The 22,753-nt window shown below is 44.3% G+C and overlaps 1 protein-coding gene across 1 annotated transcript in view; it reads left to right on the forward strand.

The window, feature by feature from the left end:
• The first annotated feature begins 1,868 nt into the window (after nucleotides 1–1,868).
• STK39 (serine/threonine kinase 39) overlaps nucleotides 1,869–22,753 on the forward strand; it is a 271,030-nt gene continuing 250,145 nt past the window's right edge. The window contains exon 1 of the mRNA XM_036319707.1: nucleotides 1,869–2,248. Within this exon, the coding sequence (XP_036175600.1) occupies nucleotides 2,023–2,248 (226 nt within the window). The 5' untranslated portion in view covers nucleotides 1,869–2,022. The remainder of the gene's footprint in view (nucleotides 2,249–22,753) is intronic.

The raw sequence follows: 22,753 nt of genomic DNA on the forward strand, positions 1-22,753 counted from the left end.
TAAATGATCTGTGTTTGATTCAAATCTGTGCTATTGATTTTTTTTAAAATATGATTTTTAATTGATTTTAGAGAGAGAGGAAAAGAGAGGGAGAGATAAAGATCTTATGAGAAACACTGATCAGCTGTCTCCCACACAACCCCTACTGGGGATCAAGCCAGCAACCTGGGCTTGTGTCCTCACCAGGGAATCTAACCTGTGACCTTTTGGTGCCTGGGAGGAGCTCAGCTGACTGAGCCACACTGGCCAGGGCTGTGCCATTGACCTTGAGAGCATAGTATTTTCCTATGAAGTTCCCAAGAACTTTCCTGGACTTCATAGTCCCATTTCATGGTCTGAAAGTGAAAAATTTAAGTTCATATCACAAAATGGAAGTCATATTCATTTAATCATTTTTCTTTTTCCTTAAAAATAGTTCTTAGGAATTCTTTGGGGGTGGGGATCAGCATTTGAAAAGGTGAGCAGGTATAGAAAGCTCCCCTGTTCCCCGTTCCTCTCCACTTAAAACATCAGAGGCCTAGAATTTATTGGTTATAAAGTCCATTTCTTGACAGACATTAAAATCAATATACATGAATACCCATGAATAAAAAATGTACAGTTAATACAGCATAAATTTCTGCTCATAGAACAGAGTATCATAGTTGTTTTATGCCAAGTGTACCATATTGCTAAGAGATTAAGCACACTCATTTTCAGTTTACATCAACGTTTTGATTAGACATAAGGTTTCTTCTAACGAATTTCTGGTTTCCTTTGAATTGTCTTTTTTTTTAAAGTAAGGTGATATTTATGCATGAATGCAGGAGACAAAGTTTCACAATTTAAAAAATTTAAATGTTCATTATTCTTATTTATTTAATAGTCGTCACCATGAAAAGTACATAAGATAATTTTGGACAAACGACCAATATGAACGTTGGTTTACTGCATCATTTCAGCTTAAGACAAGAATGGTATAATTTTGGCCATCTCAACGAAGGGAACACAGAGAACGTTCAGTGTTAAATACGACACCTATAATTAGGAAGACCTATGGTTATATCATAGCAATTTTAAGGATGAGGTAATTTGGGGAGAGTTGAAAAAGCAGCAATTAATTAAAAGTTTTCAATGCAGTTTATTTATGCTACAGTACATTCGTCGACACCCAGAATGCTCTGTAAAAAAAACGCCCGCTACCTGTTGTCCTCCCGGGTTAAGGTGGCATGCAATTAATGGTATAGAAATATACCATATCTTTCTTATTCCAACTTCACAGACCCCTTACATCCCTTCCCTGGGATCCAGGCGGCTGGGAACAAGCGAAAAAATTCTGTGCAACAGCCAGGGGCCCAGGGAATCAAGTTTCACTAAGAAAAAAATAGAAGGGCCGCGATTAGATTAGGCAAGGTGGGAAAGTGATATTGGCAGGTAGAGCGTTGGAAAGTTACAACTTTGGTTATTTTTTAACTGGCGTCCTACAAACGGCCCGCTTGTAGGTGTCTCACTCGCTCACTCGAACATGAACTTCAGGTTTCATTGAGTTGGGGCGACGGCCGAACCTGAGAACCTGGCGGCGGCTCACCCTCCGGGTCCCCAGGGGGCACCTTCTGGAGAGCCTGGCTGTCTGGGCCAGGGCGCAGGGACAGCAAGGAGTCCCGGGAACGGGGCACGCGGGCCCCGAAAGCACACACCCACCGGCCTCGCTCCCCGTGGGTGGAACTTCCCCGGCCACGAGCAGCGCGGTGGGGGCGGCGGTTCCCCCTGCGGAGGCCGAGAACCGCGCGCACGAGGTTCGAGGCGCGCGGCGAGCGCGGCGGCCGCCGCCTCCTCCCCTCCCCGCCTCCGCCGGCGCTGCCTCCTCCCTCCGCCCGGCGCGGCCTCCCTCGCTCCCTCCCCTCGTTGCTGGCTCCGGCGGCGGCGGCGGCAGGCGGGGAGGGCGTGCGCCGGCCGAGAGGTGTCGGCGACGAGGAAAGGGAAGTTTCAAGTGGAAGGTCGTCCGTCGACCGGCGCGTCCTCCTGCTCTCCTCCGGCAGCATCATGGCGGAGCCGAGCGGCTCGCCCGTGCACGTCCAGCAGCCCCAGCAGGCGGCTCCGGTGACAGCGGCGGCGGTCCCGGCGGCCCCGGCGGCCGCGACAGCAGCGCCGGCCCCGGCGGCGCCCGTGGTCCCGGCCCCGGCCCCGGCCCCGGCCCCAGCCCCGGCCCCGGCCCCGGCGGTCGGCTGGCCCATCTGCCGGGACGCGTACGAGCTGCAGGAGGTTATCGGTCAGTGCGGCGGGCCGGGTGGGAGGCGCGGCCGGGGGCGGGAGGGGGCGCGGGATGCTGGGCTCGCCCGCCTGCACGCCCGGGAGGCAGAGCGGCCGCCTTCGGGGCCTACCGGCTTCAACAGTTTTTTTTTTTAAATTTATTTGTTCGTCTCTAAACGCTGGTGCTGCAGGAGGCGGCGCGGCGGATGTGACTCGCACTGCAGACCAGCCGCATGCTGCAAACTTTTATCTCGCAGATCGTCGGGGCGGAGGAGCCGGGGACCGGCAACGTCGCCGCATCTCCCTCCTCCACCCGCGCGCCGGGGCCGCAGCCCGTGGCCGGTGGCCCCGCGGGTAGGCAGCCGCGGGAGGGGTGGGGTTGCGGGGGCGCCGCCCTGCGCTTCCAGCGCCCCCACCTCGCGCCCCGGGGGACTCTGCGGGCGCAGCCGCGCCTCTGCTCTCCAGGCTCCGCGCTTCTGCTCCTCCTCAGCAGCCTCTCGCCTTGGGTGTCTGGGCGACGTAGAAGTCGCGGAAGCCCCGGTTCTTACTCAAGGCCGGGAGGATGCTGGCTTCCCTCCCTGACAGCCGCTGGTCCAGCCGCCGTGCAACCTGGCTCTCCGCGCCGCCTGGGTACCCGCCTCTCTCGGGGCCGGGGCGCGCCGCGCCGCCTGCTGTCCAGCCCGGCCGCCCGGGGAAGCCGGCGCCCTGGCCTGATGCCCTGCACCGGGCGATGCTTTCTTCTGGTACAGGGCCGAGCTGCAAGGGTGAAACCCGAGGCTGTCGGCGATCTGCTCCCTGCCTTCCATCCCTTCTAGTCGGCTCACAAATATCACCTTATCTTACATTTTTAAAAACCTGGCAAAGGCGACCGGCAAGAAGCCGGAGTTACTTTTCCTTGGGCCAAGCACGTGAAGGGCCAGGAGATTTGTGTTGACCCTTCACTTACTTAGAGCCTTCCCTGTTGGGTCATCCTGTTGGAGAGGCTTGTTGAACCCAGTCAGGGAAGCCTCCAGGTAAAGTGCGCCCTCCCTCGGCTAATAACCTTACCGGGGCTGGCATGGGATGGGATGGGATGGGATGCTGCAGTCCCACATCTTGATAGTTAAGTACGGCGATGAAAATGGAATTCAGAATATTTATCTTAAATGCTTCTTTGCTTTTCATTAAAACAATTCTTCAGCGGGCCTTTATCACTTGCTACAGTGTGAACGAAGCATAGTGCAGACTGAAATTTATATATATATATATATATATATATATATATATATATATATATATATATGAATATGATAGGCAGAACATTTAACCTAGGGTATAAGAGCTTCAAATAACTTAAAATGGCATCTCTACATAAAATTCTTTAAAATCCCAGACCTTCCATAACTTTTGACCAAAGGCTTTCAAGGGCTGAGTCTTGGTCACTGCCTGGATTAAATAATTTAAAGGGTGTCTGAAAGCCTCGAGTATTCAATGAAAATCCCTTGAACCGGCATATAAGCCCTTTCATCTTTCCAGTTCTACTGCCTACCCTTCCCGTATTCTGCTTATAGTAATTGAACCTGGAATAGTCAGCTGTCCTAGGACACATCTGGCCTTCCATTCCTTGCCTTTGCATGGCTCTTCTCTAAGTTCCCATCTTGGTAGTGAATCCCTCAGCTTCCAAGGCGGCCACAGTGCATGTTCTGGAGAAGCCTTCTGCTGCTTCTGCTCTTTTTACACAGCTCATAGCATGTAACCCCACAGTCTTTATTTTCTCTACAAACTCTGAGGGCCTACTGTGTCTCAAGCATTGTGCTAGGTGCTCACAGTATAGAAATTAATAAAAATAGCCCCTGCCCTCAGGGACTTCAGGTATTCGTGTAAATGATTGTATAGGATGTGCCGAGTGAGTACTGGGAGAGCACAAAAGAGGGAGTGACTGCTGAAAGAAGGAAGCAGAATATTCCACAGAAGACCGTGGAATTTGAGCCAGATTTTGAAGTCTGAGTAAGAGTTTGTAAGGTGCTTTAGTATTTCTGTTGCTGTCCTTCCTAATCATCTGTGAACTTAAGGGTGGTCTTATTTATCCCTTTGCAGCGTGTAGGGATGGTCCATAAAAGTTGAGTGGTGCTATCTACCCCATAGGTTCCCATAGGGTTGGGACCAGAATTTACTTATAATCAACTTATGTGTTTATTTAATTAGTAGGGTTAAAATGCAAGCTTTGTCTTCAACTAGTTTTGTGGACTAAGGAATAAAATCTTATTTTAGCTTAAGTGATGGTGTTAATTGCATGGCTTCTTTTGCCTTGCAGTAACAGCATTGCTAATTATGGTTGGTCAATTTAATAATAATGAAAAGAAATTTAGCTGAGGAATTTGAGAACAGGAACACCTGCTCATCACTTCTATCCCGATTTGTTCACTGTCACACTGTGGGAAGAGCTTTTGAATATTTTCAGTTTATCTAGCTCAGTTGGTTTGAGCGTCATGCTGATACACGGAGATTGTGGGTTTGATCCCCAGTCAGGGCACATACAAGGAGCAACCAATGAATGCATAAATAAGTGAAACAACAAATCGATGTTTTCTCTCTCTTTCTCTCTAAAAATCAATAAATAAACTTAAAAAAAAAACACAAAAAACTAGCCTGGCCGGCGTGGCTCAGTGGTTGAGCATTGACCTATGAGCCAGGAGGTCACAGTTCGATTCCCAGTCAGGGCACATGCCTGGGTTGCGGGCTTGATCCCCAGTGTGGGGTGTTCAGGAGGCAGCTGATGGATGATTCTCTCTTATCATTGATGTTTCTATCTCTCTATCCCTCTCCCTTCTCTGAAATATATATATATACACATATACATATATATATACACATATACATATATATGTATATATATGTGTGTGTGTGTGTATGTGTGCGTGTATATATATATAACTTCTAACATAAACAAATAAATAATTTTATCTCATATTTTCCAACTAAAAGAGATGGCTTATATGGAGGACATGTTATTGAAAGATCAAATTGTTGAAATACGATTTTATAAGGGTAATGTTTATAGGGAATTGCAAACCCATTTCCGTTTAGTGTGTAATGCTAGTTCAGTAATTAAGAGTGAACTGTGGTTAAGCCCTTTTGCTTAAACATTACACGCAAAAGTTAGTAGTTCAAACACTGAACCAGTTTAGACATGAATGTGGGTGGACAGCCTTTGCCTCTCCCGGCCATGCAGCAGAGGACATCTGATAGGGCTCCAGCAGTGGGAGCTGTGACCAGGAGGAGGCTCAGGTGTGCGTGAGCAGAAAGCCAAGGTGCTTGAACTTTCCAGCGTGGCACAGTGCACTGTGTCTTCATTTCCTTCTGGGCAGAGGCTGGGGCCCCAGGATTAGGAGAGAATAGGTTTGCTCACATCCCAACAAAGCAGGTTCAGTTGTTTGACTTCTGTTTTAGAAAAATAAACACAGGATTTTGCAAGTCTAAAAATAAAGTTTTCTCTTTGTTGTATTGTTCTTGTGTGGTAAAAGATCAATGGAGAATTTGTAATGCTCTTAGGGGTAATCTAGTCCGAAGGTTTTACATAACCTAGAAATGATTAAAATCTGTGGGAGGGAGCTTTATACTTAGAGAGGGGTTAGCAGTATTGTGAAATTATTAAATTTTCTTTTAGTCATTGGTATTCTTGTCTTTGTAGATTTCAAGCATTTATGTCTTCTGTTCGAGTGACTACTCTTCAGAGGCGTTCTAACCTATTTATACTCTTCAGGCTCGTTACTCTTTGTTCCTCACCTTTCCCCCCCTCTCAACCTCAAATTCCTTCTTTAGAGGTATAAGGGGTACCCACAGATAGGCCAACTGACAAGTTAATTTGTTGGTGATATTGCTTCTGTATCACCTTGATTCGCTAAACAAAGAATAAAAGGTGAGTCATCTAAATGTTGACTTGGGCATCCCTAATGGAACTGAACAGCCCGAAGGAACCTGCTGTCACAGACTGGTCGTCATTGCAGTATCAGTTTCTGTGTTGGAATCAGACAGTCCTGGCAAGGGCTGTTATCTTTGCCGATTTTCCTCAGAGAAACCATAAATACACCTGTGCCTCAGAGTATGTTTGATTTTCTTAGATTTTTTTGCAGGAAGAGCCATTCTGTAGTTTTGCACTTGGTTTCTCAGTGTTGTTTCACTTTTGTCCTGGGTGGTCATTTAGAATGAATTAGAAGTAACACCTAAACAAAAAAAAAATTTGGTTCCTAGGCTCCTAGCCATTCTTTGAGGAGGGGGCCTCTGGGTACTTTGTTCCATTCTCTCTGAGGCTTTATATGACCATTCAGGTGCGTTTTCCTCAGGCCCAGGTGATAGACGTATGGCCAACTCTTTAAGGAGCAACAGCCTTTCTTCCCCACATGAGACCTGCTTTGCTCTGTGCCCTCAGAGTTTCAGTGGAGCTCTGTGGTGTAGGGATTGGCTCTGGTTTTGTAGATGTTCTGGAGGGATCTTGAGAGCAGTAGGAGCCATACTGGTCACAGCTGTTTTTGAAGGACCTCACAGGGCCATAGGCTGCGTGGGTATTCTGCTCCCCCAGTCCTTTAAACTGCGCTTGCTTTGCTGCTGCTGCTAGTTTGTACGTTTGGCTGTTTTTATTTGTTTGTTTGTTTGTTTGTTTTAACCTTCACCCGAGGATATGGTATCTATTGATTTTAGAGAAAGAAACGTTGATGTGAGAGAGAAACATCGAACAGTTGTCTCCTGTAAGTGTCCCTACCGGGGATTGAACCTGTAACCTAGATATGTGCCCTTAACCAGGAATCAAGCCTGCAACCTTTTTGGTGTACGGGGTGACCCTCCAACCCATGGGGACACCCAACCAGAGTGGCATTATGTTTTTTGTTTTTAACTAAAAGAGGCTTGAGATGCTTGGCCTACGACAGGGCTTTTGATTGTCATATTATTTCACTTTTTTTTTTTTTTTTTGTAAAGAGAAAAATGTATCTAGAAATATTCTTTTTGTATTTTTTAAATCATTGTGGTAAAATACGCAGATATACATAGAATTTACCATTTTGACCATTTGCTAAGTGTGTCGTTCAGTGGCATTAATTCCGTTCACATACAAAAAATGCTCTTTTAAATGTACTATTCAAACTACCACGTGCGAAAAATCTCTAGGGTAAGAAGAAACTTATGGTAGAATTACTGCCATACTTACTTTATTTATGCATTGGATTTGTGACTGGTAACATGACTTTTTCCCTGACTCGGATAGTCTTTCTTAGGCTACATTTTTTATGGTATTTGAGAGTAAATTAAAACATTGCGGGCTCTGGAGTCAGACGGTCTGGTCTATTTCATATCTTGGCAATGGCAGCCATTGGCCTTGAGACCTTGAGCAAATTACTTAGATGTGTCTGCATTCAGATTCCTCATTTGTAACATTGAGATGATAAAAATAGGGTTGTGAGGACCGAGAGAATGTAAAGCACTTAGAATAGTGCCTGGCACAGTGAGTGCTCTCCGTGAGTCGTAGCCATAACTCCTCTAAACCGCACTTGCTAATCAGATTCAAGGCTATCAGGAGAGAACACAGTCTGTCTCGGGCAAGACTTTGGAGTGGCTTGAAGTGGTTCCTGGGCTTAGTTCCTACCAGGGAGGAGGCAGGAGGAAGAGGGTGCCTGGACCTCTCCTCCTTCCGGTGGGTGGCTAGGAGAAGGTGGCTTTCTGGGTGGGCCTGGCTTCCCCTCGCACCTCTGCACCTCAGCCGTGGGAGGAAGCTGGAGCGGCCTGTGGAGCTCCTGGCGATTTGGCCGGCTCCTGGGTGTAGGTGCCAAATGGCCCTCTGACAAGTGGTGAGAGCATCCTGCGGGAAGGTTGCTGGGAGGACCAGCCCGTCATGAGAGGGCTCTCGGAACAACCTGCTAAGACTGCACTTTTCTCCCACCTCTGCGTCTGCCCCGCGGAGGCTGCCATGCTGGCAGGAAATGCTGCTGACTGAAAGAAATATCCCCTGGCCCAGTGAGTGAAAGGACGGGCATTTGTTTTCAGATAAAGTCATCACTATTGCTCCCCTTTCTCCTTCCTTCCCTCTCTGCTTTTCCCTTGGCTTATTATAAATATTCTCAAGTCTCTCCCTCTTATCTTGAACCACAAAAGAGAGCAAAACAAGACACTCTTACTATTCCTTCCTCCTCAAGCTAGTATCTTATCTTTTTTTCCTTTCACAGCTGAGCTCTGGAAAGAACCTCCCATTCACTTCTCAGCCCACAGCCACCTGGCTTCTGCCCTTTGCTAAGAAACCAGAATTGTAGTCTCCACAATCGCCATGACCTGCCTGAGGCCAGAGCCGGTGGACGGGCAGTCCTCCCTTCTTTTCTCTCTGCGGGACTTGATACCATCTGTCCATTCTCCTTTCCTGCCTGGCCCGGCCCAGGGGTCCACTTCTCTACCTCTCAGAGGCTTCCACCACCACCCACAATGCCAGGGGTCTCCCTGATCGTTGGGTTGGTGTGCGGGCTTCCTTTTATAAGTCTTTATTTAGATACTAGAGGCCCAGTGCACTGGTAGGGTCCCTAGCGGCTGCCGGCCAGGTACTCCTTCCCTTCCCCTGGCCATCTGCCGCCGCAGGGGCCTCCCTCCCTTCCCCTGGCTGGCCCCGCACCCTGGTCGAACTCCCAGACAGCTCCTGGTCGAGGGGACAATTTGCATACTATGTTTTTATTATATAGGATTCCATAGAACTTCATACTCAAACTCACTGTCTCCATTTTTGCTTCAATCTTAGTTCTACCCCTTCAACATTCTCCACCTTCTTTAAGACCCTCGGGCGCGAAACAGAAACATGGTCCTCCTCCATTTTCCCGTCTTCCTCCGTCTCCCACATCTCTTTGGTTATCAGGCCTAAATATTTTGTGTATTTGATGTCTTCTTTGATCCGCCTCTAACTCGTCCTCTTGGCCATCTCCAGTTTAGAGCAGGCCCTTGTCAGTTCTTAGCTGGATTATAAGTTCATATTAGTTCATTAATAACTTCCTAACCAGGTTCTTGTCTCCATTCATGCTTCCAGCTCTAGCATGCCTGGCTCCAATGTGATGCTGCTATGCCAAACTTTATCAGTTACCCTCTTGAGTGGCTTTCCCATCATCCTCAAGATTAACTCTGAGCACAGTGTGTAAGGCCTTTGGGGAACTGTCTCTTACCTCCCTTTCCCCTCATTCCTTGCCATTGCCGCTCTCAGCACAGACCCCCAGCCGGTGGGAACCTTTGCAGTTGCTGAAATGCTTCCTGCTTTCCTAGCCTCTGCTAGGTAAGTGCTCTCCTGCTTGGAAAACCATTCCACCACCCTTCCCTTTCATCCTCATCTGTTTGACGCAGAGCTTTGTCTCTCCAGTTGTCTCGTCTTTATTGAGGTATAATATGCATGTGGAGAAGTGTATGCATCATGAATGTATAACTTGATACGTGTTCTTAAATTGAACATGTGGAGAAGTGTATGCATCATGAATGTATAACTTGATACGTGTTCTTAAATTGAACACACTCTGATCGTGCCTCCCTTTTAGGACTGGGAGTAAATGATCCCTCTTCACAGAAACCTTTTCTGCCGTTGAGCCTCCTTTGCCTCTGCCCCTTGCTTTGTTGGGTATGTCACTCCCTGCTAGTGCCCACACTACAGAGTGTCCCCCAGAAAAGGTATACATATACTGTGGATGATTACAAAGGCAGTGTTTATTAAAATACATTTCATTTTCAAAATTGAGCTATCAGCTATTGAGGCGTATATACATTTTTGGGACACCCTGTATATGAACCTGCTTGCCCATCCTGACACTAGATGTTAATTCTTAATTCCTCCCTGAGTACGGCATCCCTTGCCTCCATACTCCACACCCCATGTTAAGAGTCCAATAAGTGTTTTCTGGGTGAAAGTCTGAATTCTGGGGACAAATACTCCCTCCCTCCTTGTGGGAGAGGGACATTGCCTGACTTCTAAAAATTTGTCTCGGTGGTTCCTGAAGATTTGATCTTGTCTATGGCTAATGATAATGCTGATTTAGTTGCGTTTGGGCCAGTCAGCTTAAAGGGCTCTGTAGACATGAGTTCATTAATCCTCCCAGATCAAGAGTAAGCACTTTGAGTGCTTCCACCTGCCTATGCTGTGCGGGCAGGCGGGCAGGCGAGGCCGGGCTCTCCGGAGGTCATCTGACGGTGAGGTGGCCTCTCTGGATTAAAGGAGCCGAGCTCCCTGCCACAGTTGTGCCATGCTTTCACTTAGGCCAGCGGTTCTCAACCTGTGGGTCGCGACCCCTTTGGCGGTCCAACGACCCTTTCACAGGGGTCGCCTAAGACCATCCTGCATATCAGATATTTACATTACGATTCATCACAGTAGCAACATGACAGTGATGAAGTAGCAACGAAAATAACTTTATGGCTGGGTCACAACACGAGGAACTGTATTTAAAGGGCCAGAAGGGTGAGAACCACTGCCTTAGGCTTTGTCGAGTGGGATGGGGAAGTCCCAACAGTGCTCTCCTCTTCTCTAGAGCTGTGCTTTCTTCTTCTTCCCTCATCCCCACCAAATCAGCATTCATTCCTTCACTCATTCGTGCATTTATCTTACTTTTTCCGTCACCGTGTATCTCCTCTGTGCCCTCCTCCACCTCCGCCCAACTCCCTCCACCTCTGCAGTCACCACACTGTGGTCCATGTCTCTGAGTTCTCTCTCTCTTTTTTCTTTTTTCCTCAATCCCTCCCCAACCACCGCCCACCTCAGAGCTGTCTGCCTATAGAGCGGTCCTTTCTTAAGTAGACCCATGCCCTCGCTTTGTGTATGTATTTATATATAACAACCTTGAGGAAGTCTGTGGGGCTTCTTGCTGGGTAGAACTCAGGACTGCTGGAGAAGATCGGGGATGCCGGTGACACTGAGGAGCAGACTATCAGGACAAGTGGTTTTCACAGGTTATGATGGCAGGAGTTGCATTTTTGTAAATGTCAAGTGACCAAGGGTGATAGGATTGGCGTGGTATATGCTAAACCATAGAACTGGGCCCCTTTTTATTGATTTTTTACAGAGAGGAAGGGAGAGGGATAGAGAGCTAGAAACATCGATGAGAGAGAAACATCGATCAGCTGCCTCCTGCACACCCCCTACTGGGGATGTGCCTGCAACCAAGGTACATGCCCTTGATCGGAATCGAACCTGGGACCCTTCAGTCCGCAGGCCGACGCTCTATCCACTGAGCCAAACTGGTTAGGCCAGAACTGGGCCTTTCTAAGTGAAAACCAATCTAATAGGTATTATAATTCCTTTATGGTTTATTTTTTGGGGGAAGCTTATTTTTCTATTTAAATAGAATTCTCCATGTAATCATGTAAGATTTTACATCCCTCTGTCCCTTCGCCCAAGGACAGCTTTGTTGAAATTATACCCAAACAACTCCAAGATGGTTGAAGTAATTTAGTTGTTTCTTTTCCCAGATCTGCTATCCATTGGTCAAGTTTCTGCTACTAAATAAGAATTCAGTATATTGATTAAAAAGGCATTTTACATTTGGCTTAACTGGGAAGCCAAGGACAAATAGCAGTTCTTTAGAGAATGGATTGGCAGTGCTTTAGCTCTAGAATTGATTTAGATAAACACTTTGGAACCTGATGTGAGTAAATGCTGATATATTTCATGTTTCTCCTCACTTGCCAAACAGTTATTTGAGGAGAAAGTCTGGCTTAGCTTTAAGAAACTTCTTGGATATTGAAGTGTGAGATGAATTGACCTTTTAAGCTGATTGTATATTTTGAGCTATGGGAAAACATCACTTTAAGATAGTTTTATTTTCAAACTTCTAAGTAAGTGGCATTTATTATCACTCTCAGAGGCCTGGTACTGGGGGTGCTCATTCAGTTCTTCCGTTAGGTGAAAATAAATATTTTGGTGACATTTATAGGGTTCAGGTTTCCCAATCTTTAGGCATTAGTAGAGCTAGTTACCAGAAGAACTGGTGTGGTGAGTAGGTTTGACGCCTTTCTGTCATATGAATGATAGATCTTCATTCGGGGAGTATTTTGAAGCCAGTGACTTGTGACAGTTCTGAGACTTCTCACAATCACTCTATTGATGGTTGAGGTCCTAGAAGAATTTGTGATCTTGTTTTGAACTGGTAGCATCAGTTTGTGCCAGGGTTTGTAACAGGGGTGTTCCAGTTGCTTTTGTTCCTGGCCTGTTTAGTTTGAGGATTGAAAAAGTATTGTATTTTCTGGATTAGTGCCTATAGACCTATCTTGTGTTGCTTACATTTTAATTTGAATTATCTGGTTTGTTCATTCTCCCTTTCTCCTTCCCTATGGCTGGCCCTTCCTCCCTTCCTCCCTCCCTCCCCTCGTTCCTTCCTTCCTCCCTTCCTCTCTCCCTTCCTCCCTCCCTACCTTCCTTCCTTCCTTCCTTCCTTCCTTCCTTCCATCTTTCCTTCCTTCCTTCCAGTTGGCAGTGTCACCATCCCTTGGCTTAATAGTGGGGTGACTCTAGAAAGCAGAGGAAGAGAGTACTTGGAGGAAGGAATGAGAGGTCCGTGCTGGCTTTTCTAAGTCAGCTCCTGGGTGAGGAATGGCATAGAACATAGAGGGATACTGAAATTTAATTTTGGAAGGGACTGAAGAGAAAATCCATTTCGGCTCCTTCGCTTTACAACTGAAGACCCTAACATCCTAATTTGAAGTAATTTGTCTGTGCTCCAGAAGTCCTTAGATTAGGATCTCGGGCCCAGGATTCCTACCTAGTCCACAATTTTCTTCTCCTTACACCACATTGAGTCCTCACTGGTGGGAAGGAAGAAGTTAGAAAGGTATCGATTCAGTGAATTTTATAACTACCATTTTAATAAAGTTAAAAATATATCTCTCGGGAATGTATTTACTGTGTAGATATCATAGTAAATGTCTTATTTATTCATTAGACATACTAAAATTATATATATATATATATATATATATATATTTCCTTCACCAGGGCATGTTATTTAACATGTAAACCAGGTGGTATATAAACATAAAATAGCTTCATTTCAAGCTTCATCTCGTGTGTGGTTTGTTACAATACTGTATTTTTAATCTATGGTTATAATCTGTCAGTGAGGAAAAGGAGTGTGTGTGTGTGTGTGTGTGTGTGTGAAAGTGGAAGGCTGAGGAGCAGCAAGTTGAGAGGGAAGAAAGCATGTGAAGTAGATGAGCCTCGGCTGATCATTGCTGGAGCCAGAGCCCGTCTGCCAGGCTGATAACGTTCAACAGAGTGACAACAGCATTCCTATCAGACTGTGTAGTTCCACGCTGTCCAGTGTGGTAGTCACTAGCCACATGTAGCTATTTAAATTTAAGTTAATTAAAATTAAATAAATTTGGGGAGGGGAGAGGGGTGAGTAGGCAGAGCACAGAGTTTGTTTAGGGCAGCGAAACTGCTCTGTATGATATTATAGTAACGGATACGTCATTATACATTTGTCCAAACCCACAGAATGTACATGCGTGAACCCCAGTGTAAACTATGGACTTTGGGTGATAATGGTATGTCAGTGTAGGTTCATCGGTTGTGACAAATGTACCGCTCTGTGTGTGGGATATTGATAATGGGGGAGGCTATGCATATGTGGGGGGAGGGGATGTATGGGAAATCTCTAGTTTCAGTCTTGCTGTGAATCTAAAACTGCTTTAAAAAATAAAATTCTTTAAAATAATTAAATAAAACATAGTTCCTCAGTTGCAGTAGCCACATTTCAAGTGCTCAATAGGCAAGGAACTGTATGTTATTTATTTCCTTTTACGTCTGTAATTATCATTACTCTATAAGGTACTTTATTGGGTAGTGCAGATACAGACTATTTCTATCACCATAAAGCGTTTTGTTAGACAGCGCCTGGTGGTCCTTTCTCAGAAACGTTACCTAACGGACTAAATGTCACTGTGGAGGCTGTAAGTGGCCCGAGGCCACCTCCTGATGACACGCGAAGGCAGGGCCACTGACCTAGAAGTGCAGAAAGGGGTCAGGCAGTGCTAACCTGATTAAAAAATCATCTTTCGTTTTTACTCTGTGTCCTGTTTGAAAGCCAGTTGACTTATATTTTCAGAAGAGCAGCCATTCTTTTCTGTGTGTGGTGAAACAGACACCCCTGTTGACATAGGAAGATAGTTACGAAGCATGAGTTTTTATCTTACCCACTTAACTCATTCTGTGGTACTATGATGACCGTAAACACAGAGACTTCCCCCAAATGAAATCTGGTATAGTCAGAAGTATCAAAATGTTATATTTTCTTAAGAAATCCCTAAAGAGTCTTGGGGTTGGATGTGGTAGACAGAATTACATGAGTTTATCCTCTGTTGTGCTGTGTAGAAGGAACTGACGAGGTTTTTTTTTTTAAAAAATGAAATTTCTAAAACGTTGTGAAATTAACTCGACTTAGAAAAAGCAATACGTATATCACTTAAACCATGTGTTTGAATCATGGTTCTTTCCTTCCTTTGAGCTTAAAACATGTTGGTGTTTGAATACTTAAAAGAGGAATGGTTTAGCCCAAGTTATATATCACAAAGTAAATAAAACATCCCATATTAAGTCAGTACCTTAATAGAAATTCAGACTCAGCAACCACTGTTTGGGCAGGATACCTGCTTTGTTAGGAAAGGGAATTAATAACTGAGGTATGAAAAAAAAAAATCTGTGTAGGGAGATTAACTGGGTTTAATTTGGGGCAATTCAGAAACAGTCTCTACTTTCTCACATTTAGCGGCCGTGGGTGACGGGGGCCGTGAAAGAGAATGTTTTCCTGTGTAATCCTTTCTTATTTTTCCTTGTAGTTTTCCTTGCCCTTTCAAGTTTCTGGAGCCCTAACCCAGTGCCTGACCTTCAACAAGGGTTGATGTGGAAACATTTTTAATATGGCATCTTTCCTGGGCACGTGGGTGGCTGAAATAGGGCTAGGGGAAGTGTTTCTGTGTAGTTTCAAGTTGTGATCATTAGGACAAACTTACTGTTTTTGGCATAAGGCAAGATTGGAGCGAGGTTATTTATCTTTACTAAAATAAATATTCATCGGTTGTTTAAAAAGTGACAGTCTCTCGGGCTAAGAGATAATGAGCCTCCCAGTGTATCCATAGCCATCTTCCTGTTTCCATAGAAGCAGCAAGACTTTTTTAAGGGCTATAATTTCATGTCCTGCTCTATAATGCCCATTAGAAATATAGGCAGCTTTGTAACTTATATATTTGCTTAAATAGTTTTAAAGGTAAAGGGGGATAGCTGAGGTGCAGTCACTAGAATAGGTAAACATTGCCCGGCCAGTATGGCTCAGTGGACTGAGTGTTGTCCTGTGCACCGGGAGGTCAGGGTTCGATTCCCTGTCAGTGCACATGCCCCCATTGCAGGCTCAGTCCCTGCTAGGGGGTGTGCAGAAGGCAGCCAATCAATATTTCTCTCTCACAGCTATTTCTATCTTGTTCCCTCTCCCTTCCTCTTTAAAAATCAATAACAACATTTTTTTTTTTTTAAAGAATAGGTAAAAGTTACAACCAGGCAGTTGTCCTGTTGTGCTTATAGGTGATAGCCCATTTAGTTTTCCAGGTTAAGAGTGAATTGTTTTCAGTTATATGTTGTTGTTTAAAAATTCCTTTGTCTCTTGGAGCTACTTGGAAGTAAGAGAGTGACAAAAATATGAAGCGTGATCTTTATGAAGGATGACTGACTTTAAAATTTACCGTATCACAAGTTATTATATATAAAATATTGCTTCCTTCAAGAGGACCTGGTGGGAGAGAGTCCACTTATACTTTATAGTTACGTTTTATTTTAAAGTTGAAAAATTACCCATTTCTATCAGCCCTCCTGTGAAGAAATGGGACTGATGTTCTAATGTGACATCAACTTGCTCTTCAGATAGTTCCAGAGATGTTTTAAGCAGTTGTGGCTTTCCTGGAATAATTACTCAACATTACAAAACGACCCTAGCCTGAACAGTGCTGTTAGTTGTTTAAAGTCAGTGTTGTTTACACTTATTTTTAATAGATTCAGCATCACTACTTCATGGAAGTAATGAGATTATGCAGGACTGATGTTTGTAGATGACAATGAGCTGTTTGTCTAGAGGTAGAGACAGCAAAAGCAGAAGCTGGTGGTGGACTAAGAGGTTGAGGGGTAGCATGGGGAGTAGGATTCCAAAATCAGATCTGTAAGCCAGAGACAAGACGGGATCTGAAAGACAAAGACTAGCCCACGGCCTCCGGAGATCTCCGACCTGAGCAGGAGTAGGAAGAGAGGAAGAACTCAGGGACATGTCCAAACTTAAAAAATCAAGGGGTTCAGCAAAGGGTCAAGGCAAGTAGGGGCAATGTAATTTTTTTTTTTTCCCCAGAGAGTTTTAGTGGCAGCATTTTGTTGAGGTGGGCACCTTATTTGAAGCTTTGCCTTCAAGGGTGCCTCTGACATCCTGAAAGCCTCCTTTCTCTGAGTGCGGGTTCTGATGCTCCCTGTATCAGCTATGTACAGCTGTGTAACAAACCACCTGTTTTATTTGCTTACAGTTATGTGGGTTGGCAATTTGGGCTTGGCTTGGCTGGCCAATTGTGCTGGCCTCACTTAGGGCAAGTCCTTGGCTAACTGGGCTGGGGGGCACCTATTTTAAGATGCTCTTACTTGTGTGCATAGTGGTTGGTGCTGGCTGTTGGCTGACCCTATCTTCCACTGATTCCTCGTTGTCAAGGAGGCTCGCCTGTAGTTTTTTCCTTGTCTGTAGCAGTGTTCCAAGATAGCTGGAGCGAAGCTGCAAGGACACAGTGCCCCTCTGCCTCATCCAGTTGGTTAGAGCCTCCCCAAGGCCGCTCAGATTCAAGAGAAATTGATTCCCCCTTGTTGGGAGGAGCTGTGGAGTCACATGGCAAAGGGACACTGAGCAGGGAAGGGAGGAATTCTATGGCCTTCTTTGCCAGCTCACTACCACAGCAGCCTTATTTAGCTCAAGGAGGATGCATACACATTCTTAGTCGCTCTTTTTTTTGTTTTTAACTTGTGATGGGGGAACTAAATGTCCAATGATCTCTCCCCTGATTGCTGTAGTGTGGTTGATTATAGGTTTCATAAACTAATTTGTCCTGGGCAATATCCATCAGAGTGATTTTCACTCGAAAAGTGACTTTAAAAATGTTAACTTGCTAAAAAATCTAAAGATGTTGATTCTACTGTGACCTTTGAAGGGTGAAGGAGTGTGTAATGCTAGTCCTTTCTAGCCTTGAGGTGTTTTACTCCAGATTGAGATTCTTAAACCCCAACACCACATTAAAAATATAGATTGTTTGCATGCATATGTGATGATTTCTCCTGCCACCTAGAAGTTAGTGAAGTAGAGTTATCACAGACTTAAAAATGACATCGATGCATCAGTTTTTTGGTAGATTGGTGGTAGATTGGTGCTTAGACAGCTGTGAACATTTCATTAATTTGAAGTCAATCCAGCAACATTTCACTACTAGTTCTGTGGTCAGTTTCTTATAAAAAGAATTGCCAGCCTAATAATTATTGACAGAATATGCCCATTTTTCTTTAGTTTATCACATGCTAGTGGAAGGAATAGTAGAAAGGCATGAGATGTGCAACTATACCATTTATTAAGTTGCAAAGTTTCTGGTAAAAGCCCTTATAAAACATATGCTTTTAGATATGGGAAGAGGATTGAGTGTTATCTTTAGAAATTTACAGATTTAAAAGCTGTGACTCTCCCTTTATTTCAAGAAGGAAGACAGATCTGTGCATGGATTAGAATTGTGGAGTGCCCTTTCTGTGGTTAGCCAACATTTCTTTCTCATGTAAGGAAGAGTGAGACAAGAACGTTATCTAGACCTCGGAGTTATTAAAAAACAACACTACAAACAAAAAACACAAACAAAAAAACCCAACAGCTCCAAGCTGATTTATTTTAAACTTCCTAAATATTATTCAAGTAATTTAAATGATCACTATAGAAAATTTATATAATACAGAGGAGTAAAAAGGGGGTGGGGGTGGGGATCACTAGTTACCTTGTCACCCAGGGCTACATACTGTTTGAATTTTGGTGTAAGAGTGTAATTTTAAGTGGGATAGGACTTTTTTTTTTTTTTTAAGAAAAAGTAAATTGATATTTTTAGAAATTGATACTTTTTTTTTTAGCATTCCCAGCACTTTCACATTTAATTTGTTTAGAGTAGGAAAAATAAAATAAAAGTCTTAGATTAATACTTGCTAGGCAATAGTGATTTGTTTCTTGAGAATTTGGTGCACACTGAGCATCTACCATACTTTATCATTTCTGGACAGAGTATGTATGTGTATTTTTCTTACACTTAAATATTTGCAGAATCCCAGAGTACATTTATAAACTAATCCTAACACCTGTGTTACAGTTTAGTATTTCTTAGACGTGTCTGTTATCCTTTGCCTTTTGTTCTCTGAGTGCCATGATCACCTTATTGTGATATTTGGTACTTTGCTGAGCGGAAGTTCTGGGATAGAGGGAAGTTAAGAGTAAGTAATTTTCTCATTGTTTGTGGGTACATTGGAGCTTGGGAATGACTTCTAGATTTCACACTGACCTTTCATACTAAACATAGAGATGAGAATTTTCTAAGGTTGTTAAGTATGTGATCTCTTTTCATAGAGCTAGTTTTGATTTCATGGGAATGTGGGAAAAGTGAATCTCTACGACTTTAATTTGATGATCTGAATGCTGATTTTTGCCTTTTGAATGTCAAGGATTTCATAGCATTTTGAACAACATTGCTTCTGGCATGATTAGTCTTTATTTTATTAACACAGTTTTTAAACTATAGAGATACAATAAATACTTCTGTATCAAGTAGGTGAAAATAAAAGCCCTCAATTTCTATTTCCCAGAGATTCCCTTCATTTTGGTGTGTATCCTTCCAGATGTTTTTCTGTGCATACCTAATACACAGGTTTTTCCAAAATATAATTGTTTTACATGTAATGTGGTAGCTAGGCATACTATTCTTTAAACTTTGCTTCTACAAAATAACATATATTACATGTATATTTTACTTCTGTGTATTTTCTGAATATCTTTGTAGTAAAATGTACACATTACAAGTATTCACAGCTATCATTTTAGGTCATTTCTCATAGATCCACCTCACTAAAAACTATGCCAGTTTATTTCAATTCTGGATTCACTTCTATTCTGTGGATGTATTTTAATAGTTTATTGATGAACTTATTGGTTGCCTCCAGTTTCCATATTTCTGTCAGATGGTATCCAGAAGAAGGATTGCATGGACAAATGGCATTGCATTTGTACTTTTGATGAATACTGTGAAAATTTCCTCCAATTGCTTTGCTAATTAATTACCTTCTTAGTTGTTCCCATTTTTTGCCCTAAAGGTAGAAGGGAATTAGACTTAGAAGGTATCTAGCCTTATTTACTACTTGACCCAGACCTAATATATGTAAGAGTGTGAGGAGAAAAGGGTAGATGGGATGGGGTGGTGGTGGGTTGGAAAAAATAAAAATTGCCATCTGAGTTTAGGAAATGAAAGTTGCATCATTTTATGGACCAAAAGTATGAAATGTCATGACATTTAATACTATGTACAAATTTATGGAAATATTTTTTGAGTTGGGGAAAAGTCTAGTATAGAAGGAAACAAATTTGGTTACAAGGACCAGGGACTCACTAAAATTACCCACAAGTAATAGAGCATCTATACTAATAAAAGAGTAATATGCTAATTAGCCTGGGAGACCTTCAGGATGTCCTTCTGGACAAAGCCATGGTGGCAGGGCCGAGGTAGAGGCAGTTAGGAGTGATCAGGTCAGCAGGGGAGGGCAGTTGGGGGCGATCGGGGAGGGCAGTTGGGGGCGATCAGGCCGGCGGGGGAGGGGGGGGCAGTTGGTAATCAGGCTGGCAGGGTGGTACAGTTAGGGGTGAGCAGGCTGGCGGGGGGGGGGGGGCGGAAGTTGGGGGCGAGCAGGCCAGTTGGGGGGTAGGTGGGGGTGAACAGGCCGGCAGGGGGGCAGTTGGTGGCGATTAGTCCGGCCGGGGTGGCAGTTGGGGGTGAGCAGGCCAGCAGGGGGGCAATTGGGGGCTATCAGGCCAGCAGTGGGCGGCAGTTGTGGGTGAGCAGGCTGGTGGGGCGGCAGTTGGGGGTGATCAGGTCGAAAGGGGGGGCAGTTGGGGTTGATCAGGCCAGCAGGCAGAGAGGTTAGGGGTGATCAGGCAGGCAGGCAGGTGAGCGGTTAGGAGCTAGCGGTCCTGGATTGCGAGAGGGATGTCCGACTGCCGGTTTAGGCCCAATCAGGGCCTAAAATGGCAATCGGACATCCCCCGAAGGGTCCCAGATTAGAGAGGGTGCAGGTTGGGCTGAGGGACACCCCCCTCCCGTGCATGAATTTCATGCACCGGGCCACTAGTTTCTTATAAAGATAGATGTGGGACCAGGAGACAGGAATCTCATCCTTAATACCAGATTTGCTGCAGCCCAGGAAATACTAAGCATCCAGGTCTTCGGAAATTGCCATCAGCGGTGTTCTCATGCACTCTGGGAGTGGACAGGGCCTCAGCAGCACTTCACTTCTCGGTCCTCTGACTTGGGTGTGACTTAGCCAACCACTGTGGGTCCGTCTGCCTTTGTTCATCTCTTTCTATCCTTTTGTTTCTGCTGAGTCAGAATTTTAGCTCATTCAGAACTCCTATGGCCCTTCTTCTTCTTTCTCTTTTAGCCATTGCTATAGCTGCTAATTGCTTTATTTCACAACTTTAAGCCCAAAGATTGAGAATCCAGTTTTTCCTAGGGTCCCCTGTATGGGGCACCTGCCTACCAATGAATTGCTTGCTAAGTCCAGGTGCTCTCTTCCTGTAAGGGTTGATAGGGGGTAATAGGAAAAGCTCTTGCCTGGGAAGGGGACTTGGGTGTTGCGGTAGGTCCTACAGTTAGTATTTATGCATTACCCTTAGGTAAGGAACCTATTCAAAATATAATCCTGAATAATTACTTTGTTGAAAATATTTATTCCTATGATGTGCTTCAAAGGCAGTTCATTCTTTAAAGTCAGTAAATAACCTCCCTGGGAAGCATCCTCCTCCTTTTCACGTGGAGTGTAAGCTGGGAAAACTTGTGCCCTATCTCAGTTGTAAAAGTCTTCAGTTCTGAAATACCGATGCCTGGATTATGAGCTATGGTCGTGCCTTTCTGCTGGACTTGAAAGTCCTGTGAAACAGTTCATTCAGTTTATGTATGACAGTGAGGTTCTGAAAAATGTGCCTGGAACTGATACTGCTGGTGGGGCAACTCATTTTCCTATGTGAGTAGGTTCATTATCCCACATGTATCTTCTCCATATATGTTGGGAGAAATATTGGGCCCTCCCTAATTTTAGTAGGTGTGTGGCACTTCATTTTTAATATTTCTCTGCAAGGTTTCTCTTGGATGCTTTGTTTTCTTCCTGAGGGTCATGGTCAAGTGTACCCCCCCTTTTTTTTTTCCTATTCTCCCTCCTCAACCCCAGTTTACTTCTCTTTCAAGACAATGGCTAGAGGATTGAATGATTCACTGACTTTTTTGTTACTCCTCACCTGAGGATATTTTTTCCATTGATTTTTAGAGAGAATGGAAGGAAGGTGGGGAGAGAAAGGGAGGGAAGAAAGGAGGGAGGGAAGGAGGGAGGGAGGGAGGGAGAGAGAGAGAGACAGACAGACAGACAGACAGATATGGATGTGAGAGAAACACATTGATTGGTTGCCTCCTGACCAGGGTCAGCGATTGAACCTGCAACCCAGGTATGTCCCCTAGACTGGGAATCAAACCCTCGACCCTTCGGTGTTTGGGCTGACACTCTGACCACTGAGCAGCACTGGCCAGGGCAAGATTCAGTGACTTGCATTCCTGAGCCCTTTGGTGTCTTTGTCTCTCAGCATCTCAAAGGGCAGTCCTCCTGCTATTTTAAAAAATGAGAACCATGCTCATAAAATACTGTTTTAGTTTGGTTTCAGATCACTTGAAATGTAATCTGATTTGAGAGGCAGCAGTTAAGCTCTTGTTTACGAAAAGGTTTTGATTATTGTTTCGTAGGAATTTTTGTTGGGTTAAGGAAAGACATAGTCTTACTTCAATTTGGAAGGTTTCTTCTGGTGGCCTTGAATTCCGTGCTTTAATCTGCTTAAAAATGCCTGTTAGCACATAAGCAAAATTAAACATTGTTTTATTAAAGTCTGTGCAATGCTCTTTATTATTTAGGAGAAAAATATATTTTAATTAGCCGTGGTAAGGACATGTGTAATTTAAAGCTTTCATTTTGACAGCCTGATCTTAGCTGATAGGCATGTTAATCTCTATTTGATTGCTTCGGTGGGGAGTTGAAAGTGACCTAGAGCCTGGCTTAGAGTGCGTTTATAAATGTGCTTTATTTTGGTTTTTATTTTGTGAAATAATACAGTACATTTTCTTGCATGTTGTCTTATTATAGATTTGAATGTTTATCTGATTACCAGATTTAAAAAAGATGGTAGTCATTTTTCCTTTGGGCTAT

The sequence above is a fragment of the Myotis myotis genome, unplaced genomic scaffold (assembly GCF_014108235.1).
Source record: "Myotis myotis isolate mMyoMyo1 unplaced genomic scaffold, mMyoMyo1.p scaffold_m19_p_8, whole genome shotgun sequence".
In the NCBI taxonomy this organism is placed as follows: Eukaryota; Metazoa; Chordata; class Mammalia; order Chiroptera; family Vespertilionidae; genus Myotis; species Myotis myotis.